At 48.0% G+C, this 15,814-nt stretch overlaps 1 protein-coding gene across 3 annotated transcripts in view; it reads right to left on the bottom strand.

The window, feature by feature from the left end:
• The window catches only part of LOC146202546 (uncharacterized), a 215,239-nt gene extending 200,094 nt beyond the window's left edge, over positions 1-15,145 (bottom strand). Inside the window, exon 1 of one of the 3 annotated variants that reach the window (XM_084588219.1) lies at positions 14,782-15,145. In XM_084588219.1, coding sequence (XP_084444345.1) covers positions 14,782-14,823 — 42 coding nt within the window. In that variant the 5' untranslated portion in view covers positions 14,824-15,145. Of the gene's footprint in view, positions 1-14,753 lie in introns of all 3 variants that reach the window. The other 2 variants (XM_084588218.1, XM_084588221.1) reach the window with 2 other exon arrangements.
• Positions 15,146-15,814: the final 669 nt, after the last annotated feature.

Genomic DNA, 15,814 nt, shown 5'->3' with positions numbered 1-15,814 from the left:
CCTGTTGCTCCCCGGAGAGAAAAAAGGTGCCTGTGGCAGGCAGCCGTCTGCCGTCGCTCACTGATTGAACCCATATTGCAGGGTCCAGTCCAAAAGTCTCCTCCTTCGACATCGTACAGGTCGCTTTAAAATGAATGGTTCCTCGTGTTTGGTTCCTTTTCTTTCTCTTCGTCGCAGCCTAAAGCACACCTCTCGCACTTCGTCTTCTAGCTCCGAATGGCACGGGCTGCAGACACGATATTTTCGCGCGTTCTTTCTTTGAAATTGTATGACATACGCGCAAGACATTAGTAATCATCGACTCCGACGGTGCAGATGACAACCTTGTCTAATTGATTTAAGGGAATTATTTTCTGTTAATTGATGCCAGTTGGTTCCCTGATGAATTCCTACTGGCTCCAACTGGAACTGCAATTGTTTTCTTTTACCGGATTTGTGTTCCACTCTAAGATGGCTTAGCGTAAGTCATCATGGGCAGGGTTGAAATCGCGTGACGTCTTAGAAAAAAAAAAAAAGTGGTCTAATCCATACTCCTGGTTATTCCACTGCAGGAATGCAAGTGTGCTGACCCATGTCCTGTTGCCATAAACAAAGCTGCGGTCGCGTTCTCAGTGATCAGCAGCAGTATTCGTTGAAGGTTCGCCTAATTAGGTGAGGTAGCGTCTCAGCAAGACAGTTGGCAGTTGACGAGTGAGATATCCGAAACTAAAATAGTTGTTCAAGCATACGCACCGGGCTGGCTGTGCACATAATCCGGCTTTTTTATAAAATGTAGCGCCCTTTGAAGAGAGGCGAAAATTTGTCTGCTGGTTGAAGGCGGAGAGCCAAAGCAACCGCGAAGCGCTTCTGCGCCTACGAAGTGACGATTTGTGTGCTTGACAGCTACCGCCAGCTGTCGTCTGTACCTGTCACGATATCAACAACTATGCGCAGCATCTGCGACAAGCTCCGGCTACGCCTATTCATACTTGCCGAGTGAATTGAGCAATGGAAAATCGAGCAATGGTCGAACGGCCTGCGACCGTCGCTTTTCGACCAATGCGACCATATGCAACAGCCGCTTTTCGACCAATACGGTCACACGACCTCCGCAAGTCGCAAGTGTGAACGGGCCTTATCGCGGAGGCCGTAAACTAGGGCGGAGTGTTCGTTTTCAACCAGGGTAACAATAACAACTAATAATTGGTTCACAGGTAAGGCACAGTATCTGTCGCATTTGTTTCTGTGGGCACCCGAACCACGTTGTAAGGGAAGGGAGGGAGGTGGGAGTGAAAGTGGAAAGAGAGAAAGATCCGAGGGTTACGGAGTAATTTGGACCACCAATTGGGGATCTTTAACACGCACTGACATCGCACAGCGCACGGTGGCCTCTTCGTTTCGCCCTCCATCGAAACGCAGCCGCCTGCGGTCGGGTTCGAGCCCGAGTACTCCGGCACATAGTGGGGCATCTTAGTCACTGCACGACCGCGGCGGGGCTTTAACCAGGGCATAGAGTTCCTTACACGAGTTCCTTATAGAGTTCCTTACAGGTAAGAAACTCTATGAACCAGGGTACAATGAGAGAATATTATTACAGGTCCTGGATGAAGTTTTTTTTTTCTTTTTTTTTTCTTGAGAGATATGGGCGCTGTTCAGTCAAAAGGCGTTAAAAAAAAGGCGCGATGCGGGGAAATCTATAGAGTGAGCGCCGATTCTGTGCGTTCGCAATCATTGCTTTCGTTCTTTGTTCGATGGCTTAACGCAATGGATGGTATTCGAAGTGACGCAGGGCCTCGGATCGAGTCGTTATAGTCTGCTTCTTTGCAGCGCGCTGCAGTGGTTGTGCGTTTGGTTTCCTCGTTGTACTTTTTTGCTTTTGCGGGGTTTAACGTCCCAAAGCGACTCCAGCTATGAGAAACGCCGTAGTGGAGGACTCCGGAAATTTAGGCCACCTGGGGCTCTTTAACGTGCACTGACATCGCACAGCACACGGGCGCCTTGCTTTTCGCCGGAATTCGATCCCGCGTCCTTGGGAACTGTAGTCGAGCACCGTAACCACTGCTCCATCCCGGCGGGGTGCTTTCCTCGTTGTAATGGAAACGTGAGAGTACAGACCGTACGCGGGCAGCAAAGTACTGAGTACCTGCGCGTGAGTTATTTGCACGCGCGCGCGCCCATACACGTGCACTTTTGTAGTGGTGGAAAATAAATAACTGTTTAGACTGAAAGCATGTTGTAAGGGCGCGTAAACGGTGACGTTTGGAGTTAAGCTGTGAAATTATTTCAATTCGTTTATGGACGGACAATTTTTTGTCACTATAGTTGTTTCACATAACGGGCGGAACTTATAAGGTACAAAAGCGGCATATTGAGCCCTGTGCCTTAACGCACTTCGCATATAAACAGTCAGATCTTTAGCGCTATACCTCCGCTGCCGCTCACGCCAATTAGCGGCCATACCTCACTGCTAGGAAAAAAAAAAAAAAAAGCAAACGTTGATATAGACCTCCTTCATGTTTGCAAACAAACAAGATGATCGAGGTGGCGCTGCTATCGTCAGCGATCCCACGGTAGGCAAAAAGCACGACCGCGGCCGCGGCACTGTGGCCAAGCTTGTTAAGGCCGTGTTATTGTGATTTGTAGGCGCCTTCTTGGCAGACGAAATGACCATGTGCTAGTATTAGTGAGCCTCAGCGGTGAGGACAGAAGCGATACATTGAAAAACTCTACCTACACGGCGTGCAGCGTACGGACCCGCACGCCGTACCGGTGGGAATTGGGTTCAAGGCGCACAAGAGAAGCGTTGCTGCCGCCAGGAAAAATGAGCGATTTTGACATCTATTTGCTGTTTTCTCCGAGAAAATTAAGCGCGGAACGCATAGAGAATTACAAAGCTTCGGATGCTTACAACTACTTTGAGTCGAGTAAGCTGACGGTGATTTTTTTCGCTCATATATAGCGCCGCAAACCGCGTACAATGTAGTCCGCTCAAAGCATCATTGCGTTATCGGATGATTCTTCACACCGAGCGGCAAATGAGTGTTCTTGGTAAGCACGAAGCACCTCGCTAGCGTCGAGCGGCTGTATGGGTAAGGTGATTTAGGTCAGCATGGCAACAGTAGCCTTAACACTGCACGGACTTGCGTATCATTTCGTTATTCATTGAAATCACAACGCTGCGCGTCTGTTATATCTGCTCTGTTCGTGGGCGGCTGTCGTCGTTATTGGTAGCAATTTTATCACGGGTAGTCACGCTGTTAGCTTGCATTACAGTTACGAGCTGCAGCAGCCAATGTGGTTACGTGGGTTCCGGTAAAAACGTCCCAGGAAAAAGTGGTCCCGGAAAAAATGGCCTCGGATAAAATGTCCCCAAATAGATGCAATTAAACGTACTACAAAGTCGAGCTTTCGCCTTGGCCGGTGCTTGATTTATCAGCGATAAATTTCGCTCATTGTAATCAACTTTTACTGTTTTTATGTGCCATCTGTGTTTATGGTTTTAGCTTGAACAGTATTTATATTTTGAACCCCGCCGTTTTTTTTTTGTTTTGTTTTTCACGTCCTGTAGTTTTTACTAAAGGCCTGTACTGAGTTTCCTCGAGTCTAGCCGCAGTAATGTAGGCTACAGTGCTTCTTTCTACCCGTCCGCTTGAAATTTGCAAAACATGGTACTGATGCTTTGCATTCGAAAAAAAAAAAAAAAAAGACAACCATTATGGCACCGAAATTTGTGTGGTGGAGGACAAGCACGTCTCTCGAATGTGTAATATTAGCCGGGTGATTAGACCTATATTAAAGAGCGATATTTCCCAGCTTGGAAACTGGAAACTATGCACCGCATAATACTCGCTGGATATTATACCGGGTGTCCCAGCTAACTTGAACCAAGGGTTAAAAAATAATATATTTGAGGTAGGTCAGTGAAACCACTTGCATTCAACTGCCAGCCTCCTTGCGCACTACAGGCGATTTTTTGTTTTGCAATTAGTTAATTGGCTAATTATGTTATTTTTTCTAATTGATTAAATATCGACTTTAGACCAAACATGTCAATTGGAAACTTGTAGAGCACCTTCAGAAACCCCCATTCCATTAATTGCGATAAAGAAAGTCCCACGTGTATCTTTTTTCCGGGCTCAAAAGAAAGCGCGCGAAATACAAATAATACCACGTGACTAGTGCATTTGTGCGCCGCGATTGTGGTGCTCTCAGTCGTGGTTTGAGCGAACGAAATTAGCTGCGGCCGTGTATCCTTTGCCCCGTTAAAGCGGCAGGCCGATATGCCTGCGATGGCTTCTTCGCCCGCGTCCGACAGCCGGCCCACGTGATGGTGCAAGTAGCACCGAGAGCGGAGAGCCGACACCACCGGGATTCTAACAAACCCTCCTTCTCTCCCATCAGCGAACTTTACGGCAAACGGATGAGCGATAGGGTATCAGCCACTGAATCTGAGCATACAGGCTTGGGTAAAGGGGCGAGATGACATGTGACTCGACTAAAATTAGCGCTGCACCTTCATTTGCCGGTTCTTTATCGTCATCCGCCTGTCGTGATGTAGGCTGCTGCTGTGCACAGGCCTGGCCAAGATCGCGGTGACGACGGGCGAGCTCGAGCTCGCTCCAACCATCGCCAACATTTCTGCCTGCCGCTGCAACGGGACCATCGGGTCGCGGCCGCAGCTGATTTCGTTCGCTCAAACCACGACTGAGAGCACCACGATCGCTGCGCTCAAATGCGCTAGTCACGTGGTATTATTTGCATTTCGCGGGCTTTCTTTTGAGCCCAGAAAAAAAGATACACATGGGACTTTCTTTATCGCAATTAATGGAATGGGGGTTTCTGAAGGTGCTCTACAAGTTTCCAATTGACATGTTTGGTCTAAAGTCGATATTTAATCAATTAGAAAAATTAACATAATTAGCCAATTAACTAATTGCAAAACAAAAAATCGCTTGTAGTGCGCAAGGAGGCTGGCAGTTGAATGCAAGTGGTTTCACTGACCTACCTCAAATGTATTATTTTGTATCCCTTGGTTCAAGTTAGTTGGGACACCCGGTATAGTGGTGGGGCCTTTTTTCTTTTTTCGATATCCTTTCATGCTAAGTCTTCTCCAGTTTCTGTAAACGCGTAAAGCACCCAGAGGACCCAGTACCCAAACAATGGTTACATCTATTCTTAAAAAAAAAAAAAAAAAGGCGTCATAAGATGTTTAATTTTTCGCGAAGTGAGTTCCGGGCAGATTTCAGTCAATTTCTTCGGTGACATTTTTTCCTAGGGGCCGCTTCCTGAGGGGACCTTTCTGGACGTTTTTTCCGGGGCCATATAGTCCAGGGGCCTTTGTTTCGTGGCTGTATCTTCTGGGGACCTCTTTTCAGGGGCCGTTTTTACCTTCACCCGTGGTTCCGTAGTTAGGGTGGCCCAGTTCGGTCTCGCCACTGTGGCCGCGGTAATGTAGGATAAACCCCACAACTCTCATTCACAATCAGCCGCTGTGAATACAAATAAAAGCGCTCGGCATAAATAAAAAAATGCAGCTCCGATCCAAATCACTAGCTGTTAACGTGAAGTGGGAGTTTTCATCTGGAAGCAATTAAAATAATTTGACATGAACGTGGCGAAGGTTAGCCGCAACATATATATCACAGATCGAGGAGTGCAACACAGATCTTTCGAGTAGCAGCTCACTGCGCATACATACAATTACCAAAGTGAAAAAACGGGCATGAGGAACAGTTCACATAGGTAAACATCTATGCATGCTCCAACAAAGAAACAGGCCTACGCAATACAACATATATATGACTGCCTCGTCTATGTATGTTACCAGCGCACCCGCGCCCGCACACCAAGATCCCATCACGCGTCGTAAAAAGGCCAAACTCGAGTGATTCGCCACCTTTGATCCGGTAGACCGCTCTGGCGTAAAGGTGAATAAGCTCCAGCTTAGCCGTAACGAAGTGTTTGCCGCATATTCGATGAGCAGGCGTCGGTATTCAGCCTTGGCGCTTCACCGCGGCGGCCCACAACTGTTTACGGCGACCATTGTCGGCAAGAAGCGTTTGCAAGCTTACTAAACTTCCTCTTGTGTGCCTTTCAGCACATGTCATAGTGAAGCGATTAGTCGGCATGGTGCTCTGCATTTCCCGGCAGCAGCAAGCCATCGCACAATCACGGGAGGCAAGGCGACTGAAGCGTTGTTTTGCCTACCACGCGAAAGTCACTAACGACGACAGCGCCACCGCATTTTCGTGACGTCGCCGTGTTTTGCCGAGGGAAGCTCCAAAACGTCACTGGTTTGAAACTGCGCTGTGGCTAGCCTGCCCGCCCGTCCTTTCATCCTTCCCGCGCTGCTAAAAAACATTGACTGTGGTTTAGCTTCGGTTAAGCCTGCTGTGAAGCGATAGCTGAAGCGGCCATATCTGTGTTCGTCGCTCCCGCCTTGGAGCATCGTCGCGGCGGCGTTTTCCAAGACGATCTTGTCCTTGTCCTTTCTTCTTGTCCTCCTCGAACTTTCAGCTTCCGTATCGGCAGATGCAGCCAACAGACGATCATTACGAGCGCGGCTGCTCAATTGCTCTTCCTCCGAGTCCATGGCGCGGCTCCGGACGAGGCGCGCAGCACCGTGCACGGGAAAAAGCCGCTCTTCGGATATTGTTTAGAGCAGCCTCACCCGCCACATCCATCTGACGGCCCTCGAAGCATCCGCTCCATTACCACCACTCTCGGGTATTCTCCGCGAGGCACACCAACGACGTAACTCTCACGCTAAACAAGGCATTGTACTCGACCAATGGGATCGTCGTGTTCCTGTTGGCACCGATTTCACAGGGACGCCTCTACCCCGAGGCAACACCCGTACTATATATTTTCCCCAAAGTAAAACGGAGCACACGAATGAACAAAATTTAGTTTCGCGGCGCGCCCTGCAAGCGGATGCGCATGTGTATAGCTTGGATGCGTGTGGGCCACCCGGATGTTCAGCTTCACACTTTTAGTGTTCGCCTCATCAGCAGCCCGGATGAAGGAGACCGCTTTTAAGACGAAAGCTATTAATGGCTCATGCTGTCGTGGGCAAAGTGTGGTCCGCTTTTTCGGCGTTCTGATTGGCCGAGGCGGGTTGCGTTCCTGCCATCTGCAATGCCACACCTTTTTTAATGAAGTGTGAATGATGGCAAAATAAACTTAAAATAGCACACAAAAATGTATACAGTGTTACATTTCGGCGTGGCATGGTATGCAAATGTACTGCCGATGCTACTTACACAGGTGTAGCTGGTACAAAGCATATACGCACTGAGAAAACTATGAACTCTGCTTACCGATAAAAAGATGCTGACATAAATAACATTGCGCACAAACAGTAAATATTCCCCCCCCCCCCCCCCACCCAAAAAAAAAAGGCACTTTCACAACCTCTACATTGCTAAAATAAGCATTAGCATCTGCACGACTGCCCCTTTAAGTGTGCGGCATATTAGTAATCAGAAGACAGCGCTGCATGTCATGTGTGCTTTGTTTTTCAGTCAATTCAAATTTTGTTTTGGTTGGAACATTCTTTTTATAATTCCCAGTACAAGGTTTTCGCATAAACACAGATGTAATTTATTCAATGTTATCTGGCGCTCAATAAGTTTACCTGACAGCTAAACCGTTAGGGCACTCCTGACCTGTTCAGCTATGCTTCAGCCATGACCTAGGCAGATAGATGGTATAAAGCCGGTCCAAATTGCAGCGCGCCTTTCGGCGATAGGCACACCTCCTTATCCGTGTGAACGGCAAAAGAGCGAACCATGTAAGACTCAAAACAGTTGCCAGCGTTTCAGCTACCACTGTTGCCGACTAAGCGACAGCTGTGTATAGCACGTTAGCGAAAATCAAGCCGTCGTTGTGGGTCATGTGGTCCGCACGCGCCATCTCTTTTTAACAATGGGCCTTCCATCACCTGGCTGGAAAGTGCAGCGAAGGGAACGGGACAAGAGGAGATTCCCAGCTCATCAACGCGCGGTCGAAGTGAAGCGCGTCAAACGCGCTTCTATGCGAAGAGGACAGCAGACTGGTCAGCAACGCATCGTTCGTACCCGAAGAAGCGCGTAAATACGTATTGTCGGGCGTCCTGGATCAGTAGGAGCTTTCTGATGCCACTGTAGAGGGCTTGGTCCGATTGAGAGACTATACGAACGCAGTTGAGCCCGGCTCATTCCCGCGCTCGCCATGGTTCCGAAGCCAAGGCGAAGCGCTAAGAGCGGCAAAACCGCAAAGCCCTGCTTGCAGTGGCTCCCACCCCATGACTGATTACTGCACCTAGCGACTTCAACACTGATAAAAAAAAAAAAAATGGCATTCACTGAGCATAGGTATGCCGCCCAGGTTAATGTAGGGGGTCATAAAGGTAACGGGCTTCCTAAAGATATTTTGACTTCGTTTCATGAGCACTCACTTATCCCAAGCAGCCTGCAATACTACGAAAGGTAAGGGTGCATTTTAGCCACTCAGGATGGCGCGCACTGCATTACATGACCGTGTTCCTGCCGACCAAGGTGCGAGAATGTGGTTACAGTCATGTAGCGGGCGTCATCCCGGTTGGTCCAGATCGCCCTCACCTTTCATAGTGCTTCAAACAGCTTGTGAAATGGAGTACAGAGTTACTATAACCATTCCGCCGAACATCAGTACTTTGCGCCGCTGCAGCTGTCGCTACAGTCCACATTACCACAACGGCAAATATTCGGGGAAATTAGTCTTATCTGAGCATTTACGCTGAAATACCATTCAATATCCGCTAATACAATAAATGATATTTCAAAGGTAAATGCAGCGGACGGACAGGCATCTCGAAACACCGCAAGTGTCAGTTAATACGAGAGCGACGCTGTATAGAAACGTCGAACAATGGCGAGCACTTCGAGGGTGTGAAAATTGATTATGGCGTGGCAGTTGTTTACCTCGTCGACAATGAAGCCAGTGAACGCCCTTTTGAGGAGTACTCTACAGAATATCTATAATGGAAAAAGCACTCCGCAGACCCTGTCACACGAGCTGTCATTTCACTGTGATTTCGTAAAAGCATTTCGCGTTGACCTTCACCGTATACTTATCGCATGGCGACGTTATTGATACGACTGTCTGCGCGCGCCAACCTCTCGTGAAGAGTGGGGTGATATCTAGCGACTGCAGACATGCAAGCCGCGTGCAATATGGCCGACGAGCGACGGCGGAGAGTGCGGAAAATCGCTCCAGACCTCGCACTGGCCCAGTCGCCATGAGAAGAGCAAGCATCGTTTTGCAAGGCTCGGGTATCAGTTGTCACATCGAATCTGCGACTTGTGGCACTTTCCAACTGCAGGGCTCTCTGTTCACTGGCGCGCGCGCTTGTCTTGATACGGTTTTGGCGAGGAATCTCTTAAAAAAAAAAACGCTAGACATCCGGAAAAGGAAAGCATATGTAGGGAGGAAGATGTTATCTGCTAAGATTAACATGCCGGGAAAAGTCTAAGCACTGGACATCACGATCACCGTTTCGAAGCTTATCCCTAAAAACTAAAGGGTAAAACGTCCTCATGTGAACCCGCGGTGTTTTGACAGTGCCGTGGCGGCCGTCAAGCCCTTGCGTTAGGTTCGCATGGTTTTGATAGCCCACTGAAGATAGGTACGTCACTTCGATTTAGACTATCAGCTAGAGTGTACGGGTACTGGAATTTAGCATGCTACGGGCAGGGATGGACTTTAGGCACCCTGCATTAAGGCGAAAGGTTTTAATGGCTCATGACTCGCCAGTGTGTCCGTGCGTTAGCAGCGAGCGTCCGCGAGAAGTGTCCCACTTCTTCGCGAGATTCCGCTTGTCAATCGCCCTGGTGACGTCATTAGAAAAATAAAAATCCCGTCTCCACCGGGAATCGAACCTCCATCCCTAGGATTCCAAACTGCGCCACGCCAGGGATTTTTTTTTCTTTATTGCACGGGATAGATTCAGTAAATAAAAAAAAAAGAGAAAAACTTAAATTTTTTTTTATGTCTAAAGCTACCGGGCTGCTTAATACGAGCCCGGCGTATCCCTAACCCGACTCTGCACCAATCAAAACGTCAAAATTCAGGGAAGCACACACATGCATCTATAGGTACGGCATCCAGTTTGGAGGTTCTTCGCGTGCAGCATATACACTCCTCACCAAATCAGACTGCTCACAAAACGCGTATTTGGACGATCTTGGTGGCTCGGCATGTCTGTCCATCATACGGCTTCTCCAAAATCTGAATGGTTCCATATCAACACAAATAGATAATAAGGCACAACATAGTTCAATATCTCATTGATTGAAAACGCAGTATTATGACCATCGCTGGCTTTATAATGCAGTTGATTAGCTAAAAAAATGGCGACTGCTTTCTTCGAAATTGCGGCTCGGTCTTTGCACGACTTCGAGATTTTGTTTCCTGATTTTTTATCACCGAGTTAGCTTAATTGCATTCAAAAGGAATGGATTAGGAGAAAGGTACAGAGTCAGATTAGGAAACGGTTGCCTATCCCATACAGGTGACGGGACGGAAAAATTTTGGAAATGAGCAACGTACAGTACTCACGGATTGAAATAGGACACTCTGAGCGCGTGGCCGTCGCTGCATGCAAGGCAGTGTGGTAAACAACAAGCCGGCTTATTGGCGACCGGAAGGAGCAGTTCTGCTTTTTAGATGTTCTCCCCCTCGCGCTATACCACAATGCAGCACCTTGGTTCCATGAGCATCCACGGGCGGCGCTGCATGCAGCGACGGCCACTCGCTCCGAGTGTCCTATTTCAATCCGTGAGTACTGTACATATAGTGTACGCAGAACACGGCACTGTTCTGCGTTATAAACGTAATAATTTACGTAACCACACAGTCAAAGCATCCCTAGAATTATGGGTTGAAAATATTTTCGCCAAGCAATTTGTTTTAAAACACTGTTCTACAGTAAAGCAAGAAGAAATATAAAAAATGAGGTGCATGTTTTGATAATGCCCAATGCATGCGATTTACTCTTGGCTGCTTTCTCTATGGCCAGGGAGGGCCGGCATTACTCAGGTCTGGGCACGCGCGGGCTGCTCAAACGTGCTCGGCCGTGCAACAGGGGTGCGCTGGATGGGAAATAGTGTGCCCATGTTGCATGACCTGTTCCTTTGGTTCAGTAAACACGTTGATGGATTCACACGTACCTCTGCGCAAGATTCGAGCAACGAAGGTGAAAGAACCAGTTACCCTTCAACAGGTCACATGTCGCGATGAAAATATGCCGCCCCTTCGATTATCGATATAATAGAGCACCCGTAGCTCCAGTTGCCGCTTACGAAATCGTCCAAGCTTGGGGACGCATTAATAGAAAAGCTGGGTACCTAGAATACGGCGAACATGGTCAGTTATACATATTGGTGAGGCTACCCAAAAAAAAATAATTATAATGTGCCTCTGCCCGTGCCACTAGGTATAACGGGCTTATCCAGCAGAGAGAAATACTATTTTCTTTAGAAATCGGCGCATACTGGTGCATCCACTCATCTCAAGAACGCACAAGCGACATGCCGCCTCGCTGCTGCGCAATGCATGGCACGTCGCCGCGTGTGGCATGACCATTAGAAGTACCGTCTCCGGCAGTGGCCAGAGCGCACAGAGGCTGGCGTTAAGCTGGAAACCATAGAGTAGGCCGGCACATTCAGCATGAACTTCGAAACGAAAGCAGATGCTAACGGTTGGCGTCATTGACCCACTGCAGAGCACGCCGTTAGGGAGCTATGAATAAGTGCGCTAGCGGCTGCAACTGCCCAGTGTTGCCGATGTAGAACGTCCACAAACGCCAGTGACATATTAAACCGCCCACGTGTACGGTGTCGACACAGCGTGCGAGTAGGTCGGCCCAGCTGTATAGGGCATGCACAGAGCTGCGGCTGCTGTCAGGAACGGGATATGCGCATATCGCCCTCTCGAGACCCGGCAATAGATATCCGGTTAGGATTCCTTCCTTTACTCCGCCACGGACATGCACTACGAGGCTTAGCTCGCGCGCTTATTCAGCAGCTTATTTTTCGCCGCACAATAAAAATAACACAACTTGTGTTTCGCCCTTACGCCGTTGGGTTTAGCATTGTTAGCTACGTCGGCTTGCTTGGTCTTTGATGGCGCGTCTGGGTTCCCATATTGTCGGGAATTCTCATGGGCACGCCATACTGCACTAGAGTAGTGAGAATGCTGCGACATTGAATTAACCGCATACGCGCGGCTTACAAATGGGCGATTTTTCAGTGACGCTGCGTCTGGGCTACGCCCAAAATCTTTCAAAAACCGGGAGCCCCGGCGAGTGCGAAGAGGCTGAGGCTACCGCATAATGTGCGTGCGCAGGCATGACTCTGCTTCATCCTCCCGACGCGTAATGAGAAAGATGACCGCTGCAACCCAATCCTGCCCCGTGTTTCTCTCGTTACCCTCCTCCTCTCCCGACGCCCATTTTGTGCATCTGCTTCGACGACGCTGGCAGCACTGGCACTATAGGTTACCACATGATAATGCATGCGTGCTTTCGAGCGCGTGCCACCGTCAAATGAATTTGAGCACGGTGCGAGGATGTCCGCCGTCGTGAGAGTCGCGGTGCCGTTGTTCTGCTTACCGCAAGAAACCCGTGCTGTGCCGTCAAACGGCCGCGGCATGCACTCCTGGCACAGCTTCACAACGAAACAAAATGGCTGCCCTCTTCTACATACCACCTAAATAGAGAAGGCCTAGACACTTCTTCACACGACTGACTTAACAGAAGTGTTCGAAGTGTTTGTTGCGGTGGTTCCGATTCGAGCAGAAGCCTAACTTGAAAACGTTTATTTCTGCGCCTATAGTTATCGTATCAATGAACTAAAATAACGCAAGCCAACAACTTCATCTGAACGCGAGAAATAAATCTGACATTTGCCGTCACGGGCACAATTTACTCAGCTCACAACAGAAACAAATGAAGCCACGCTAGTTTTCCTGCGACATGCAAAACAAAAGGGCAGTCGCTGGTTCTCGGTTTCTGTTACTCTAACCGACCACAAGAACTTCCTCTGACTCGGCACTTTTTCTGGCACGCTGACCACCACGAAGCGGCTGAACGATAACGGATACTGTCAAGCACCTGTTCTGTTCTTATCAGGATATAACTACCTCGAGCGCGCCAAAGTGAAAACATTCTTGGTAATGAAACGATACAACGGCACACAAAGAAGGAACAATAAGGAATGCAACACGACACTTGCAACTGAAAGCTTATTGTAATCAGAACCAATTTAAGTAATCGCCAGCATCTTCCGCGCAAAAAGAAGAACAAAAACAATTAACGAGAAGCACTCGTACGTGCGTGGACAATCGTGCTATATGCCACCGACAAGACAAGCATAAGTGGACGTATAAGAATGCCTTTCTTGGTACAAAATAGAAGTATATACGACTCTCTGACGCAAATGCGGAGAGAAAATGTTGCATGTGCACTGCTCTCATCTTCCAGGAAAAAAAAAAAAGGTTCGTGTTTTAGCACAAGAGACGCATATAGTCTTTTGCAGTGCTTGTTTCAGCTAATATAAAGCAACTGCTCTCACTATGCAACCACACGCTTCACTGTCTGCGCAAGCCAAGGTATTACAAAGTTGTGCCGTACCAAGCTTTCCAAATAACAGCGTGTGGTATGCGAACTATGCCTATAAGAGAGCAAAACACTGCAAAACCTGAAGTTAGGAATCAGTTCATGTTTGCCTCCAATTTAAAATACAACGCAGCACAGGATTAGGTTAACAATTCGCACTGCCGCAAATATTAATGAACCGCAAATTATAAACGCGTGCAGAAAAAAAGAATTGAAAGAGCTTAGCATTAGTAAGAGCGGAATATAGCACCGCTTGCGCTGATTTAGCGAACTTACACGATCCACTGACTGCCACTGTCACCATCGTCTTGTCCAGTGCTGTTCCCGTCGTCGACCAAGGCGACACTCAGCGTTAGACAATCCGCCACATTTTGTGGTATATACCATCTGACAGACATAATGCCCCGCGTTTACAAAGCCGTGTGTAAGAACGTGCATGTATGGCCCAGGGATAGCGTGTCTTACACGCAATCCAAGGGTACCGGGTGGGCCGGGTTCGATTCCCGTCTCAGAAGTGCTACCCAAGTTGGCAACTCCGGCCGATTCGACCTTGGCATATGATTTCCAGAGGTCACAAAAACCACCAGCACAGAAACGAGCTTCGCTGCTGCACGAGCCTGACGCCTTCCGAGATAGACCTGGTTGCTCAGAATACCAGTTTTGCTCAGACTCGCTGTACTAAACGGTCTCTAATACCGGAGGCTTTGCAACTAACTATTGATGTATGAAACGCGTATGAGCCACAAAAGGCAGGGGGAAAGCGTTTCTCGGGTTTAATGCAGGAGCTCTCAGCGAAGCTTCACAGGCATCACTACTAACTCAGGCATACGAAGAGCGTTTCCTGTGTATGCATCGTTTTTGCGGGCATTTAATATTGAAGGAACGTGCAGAACGCAAGAACGCCAGCAACGGCCAAAGACCAGCTCCCGTAATTCAAATTGTAAATATATATTTCTGACAGCCTATTAGAATAACTTGGCGAATAACTGTCTGGTGGTCATGAAAAAAAAAGTTGTGCTCATAAAAAGCCGCAGAAGACCGGTAGAAACCTTAGTTCAGACGCCGGTGGAGACAGCTTTTTTTTTTTTTTTTTTTTTTTTTTACCATAAAATTCATATAGTGTGTGGATATTACTTGCCTGAAGGGTGGCGTGGTTGTGTCCTTACCAGAGAGACGGGTGATGCATAAGAACGGCCATCCACTCCCATTTCATGGCTTCCATAACCACTCACGCACAAAACACCGCAGCCCTACCGCCCTACCACGGCGTGTAAGAGGCCTAATCCCTTGACACCATCTTCGCCTGCTATGAGGAAGACTGCACCGAAATTTCCTAAAAGGTTGCCTCTAAAGATGCACTGGGCACTCATTTGCACAAGCACCATCTTCAGCGGACAAATATTTCCGACCTGCATCTAAAAAGAACGTATGCGTGCACGAAACGACACCGCCCCATAAAATGTTGTCAAGCTACGTCGTTCCCTAGGCGCTCGAGCACTCTGCTTTGTCACTGAGCGACTGCCCAGTCCTTCTCAATCTAGGGAGCATTGGCTCATCTCGGAATAGCTGTGGCCGGAGCCGGTTTATACGTCTTGGCTTTCCCTAATCTAGTTCTTTCAACTTTGGCGTGTTTGATAGTGCTAACATCGCGACGGAGACTGCGGTCACGGGCCGATTTTTAAACTTCGCGGGCTTTAAGCTGCGAGAAGAAATCAAGAGTGGAATAAAAGGGCCATTTTTTTTTTTTTTTTTTAACCTATACCAGCTACACTAGTGCAACAAAAACACCATTGGAGGTATATAGGAGATTCGCTACACTAGTGCAGTTGGTGTAAGTTATTTTTTTTTTTAAACAATGCCAAAATTGATTCCACTCCACCGGTGATGACGTCAAAATTGCGTACCATGACGTTAAGGCGTGACTTTTTACGAAAAGAGCCCATGAGACAGTAACAGGCACGCCCAAACGCTTTGCATTGTTTCTTTTTTTAACGCATGCCCATAAATCGAGTTTATTTTTGAAGAAAATTCGTTTTATAAGAAGGTAATAGCAGTAAGATGTAAAATAAATTTTTGTGACATCGTGCCCATTGACCTTGGTCGTGCAACGCAACCTCACTATGCACGAATTCAAAATTTGTCCGACCAATCGCAGAGAATGTGACGGCATGGAATTGTTTTCTGATGGAACAGAATCGC

Source organism: Amblyomma maculatum, chromosome 1, assembly GCF_055883805.1.
Source record: "Amblyomma maculatum isolate TAMU_Amacu chromosome 1, ASM5588380v1, whole genome shotgun sequence".
In the NCBI taxonomy this organism is placed as follows: Eukaryota; Metazoa; Arthropoda; class Arachnida; order Ixodida; family Ixodidae; genus Amblyomma; species Amblyomma maculatum.
This window is presented reverse-complemented; position numbering and strand designations above follow the sequence as displayed.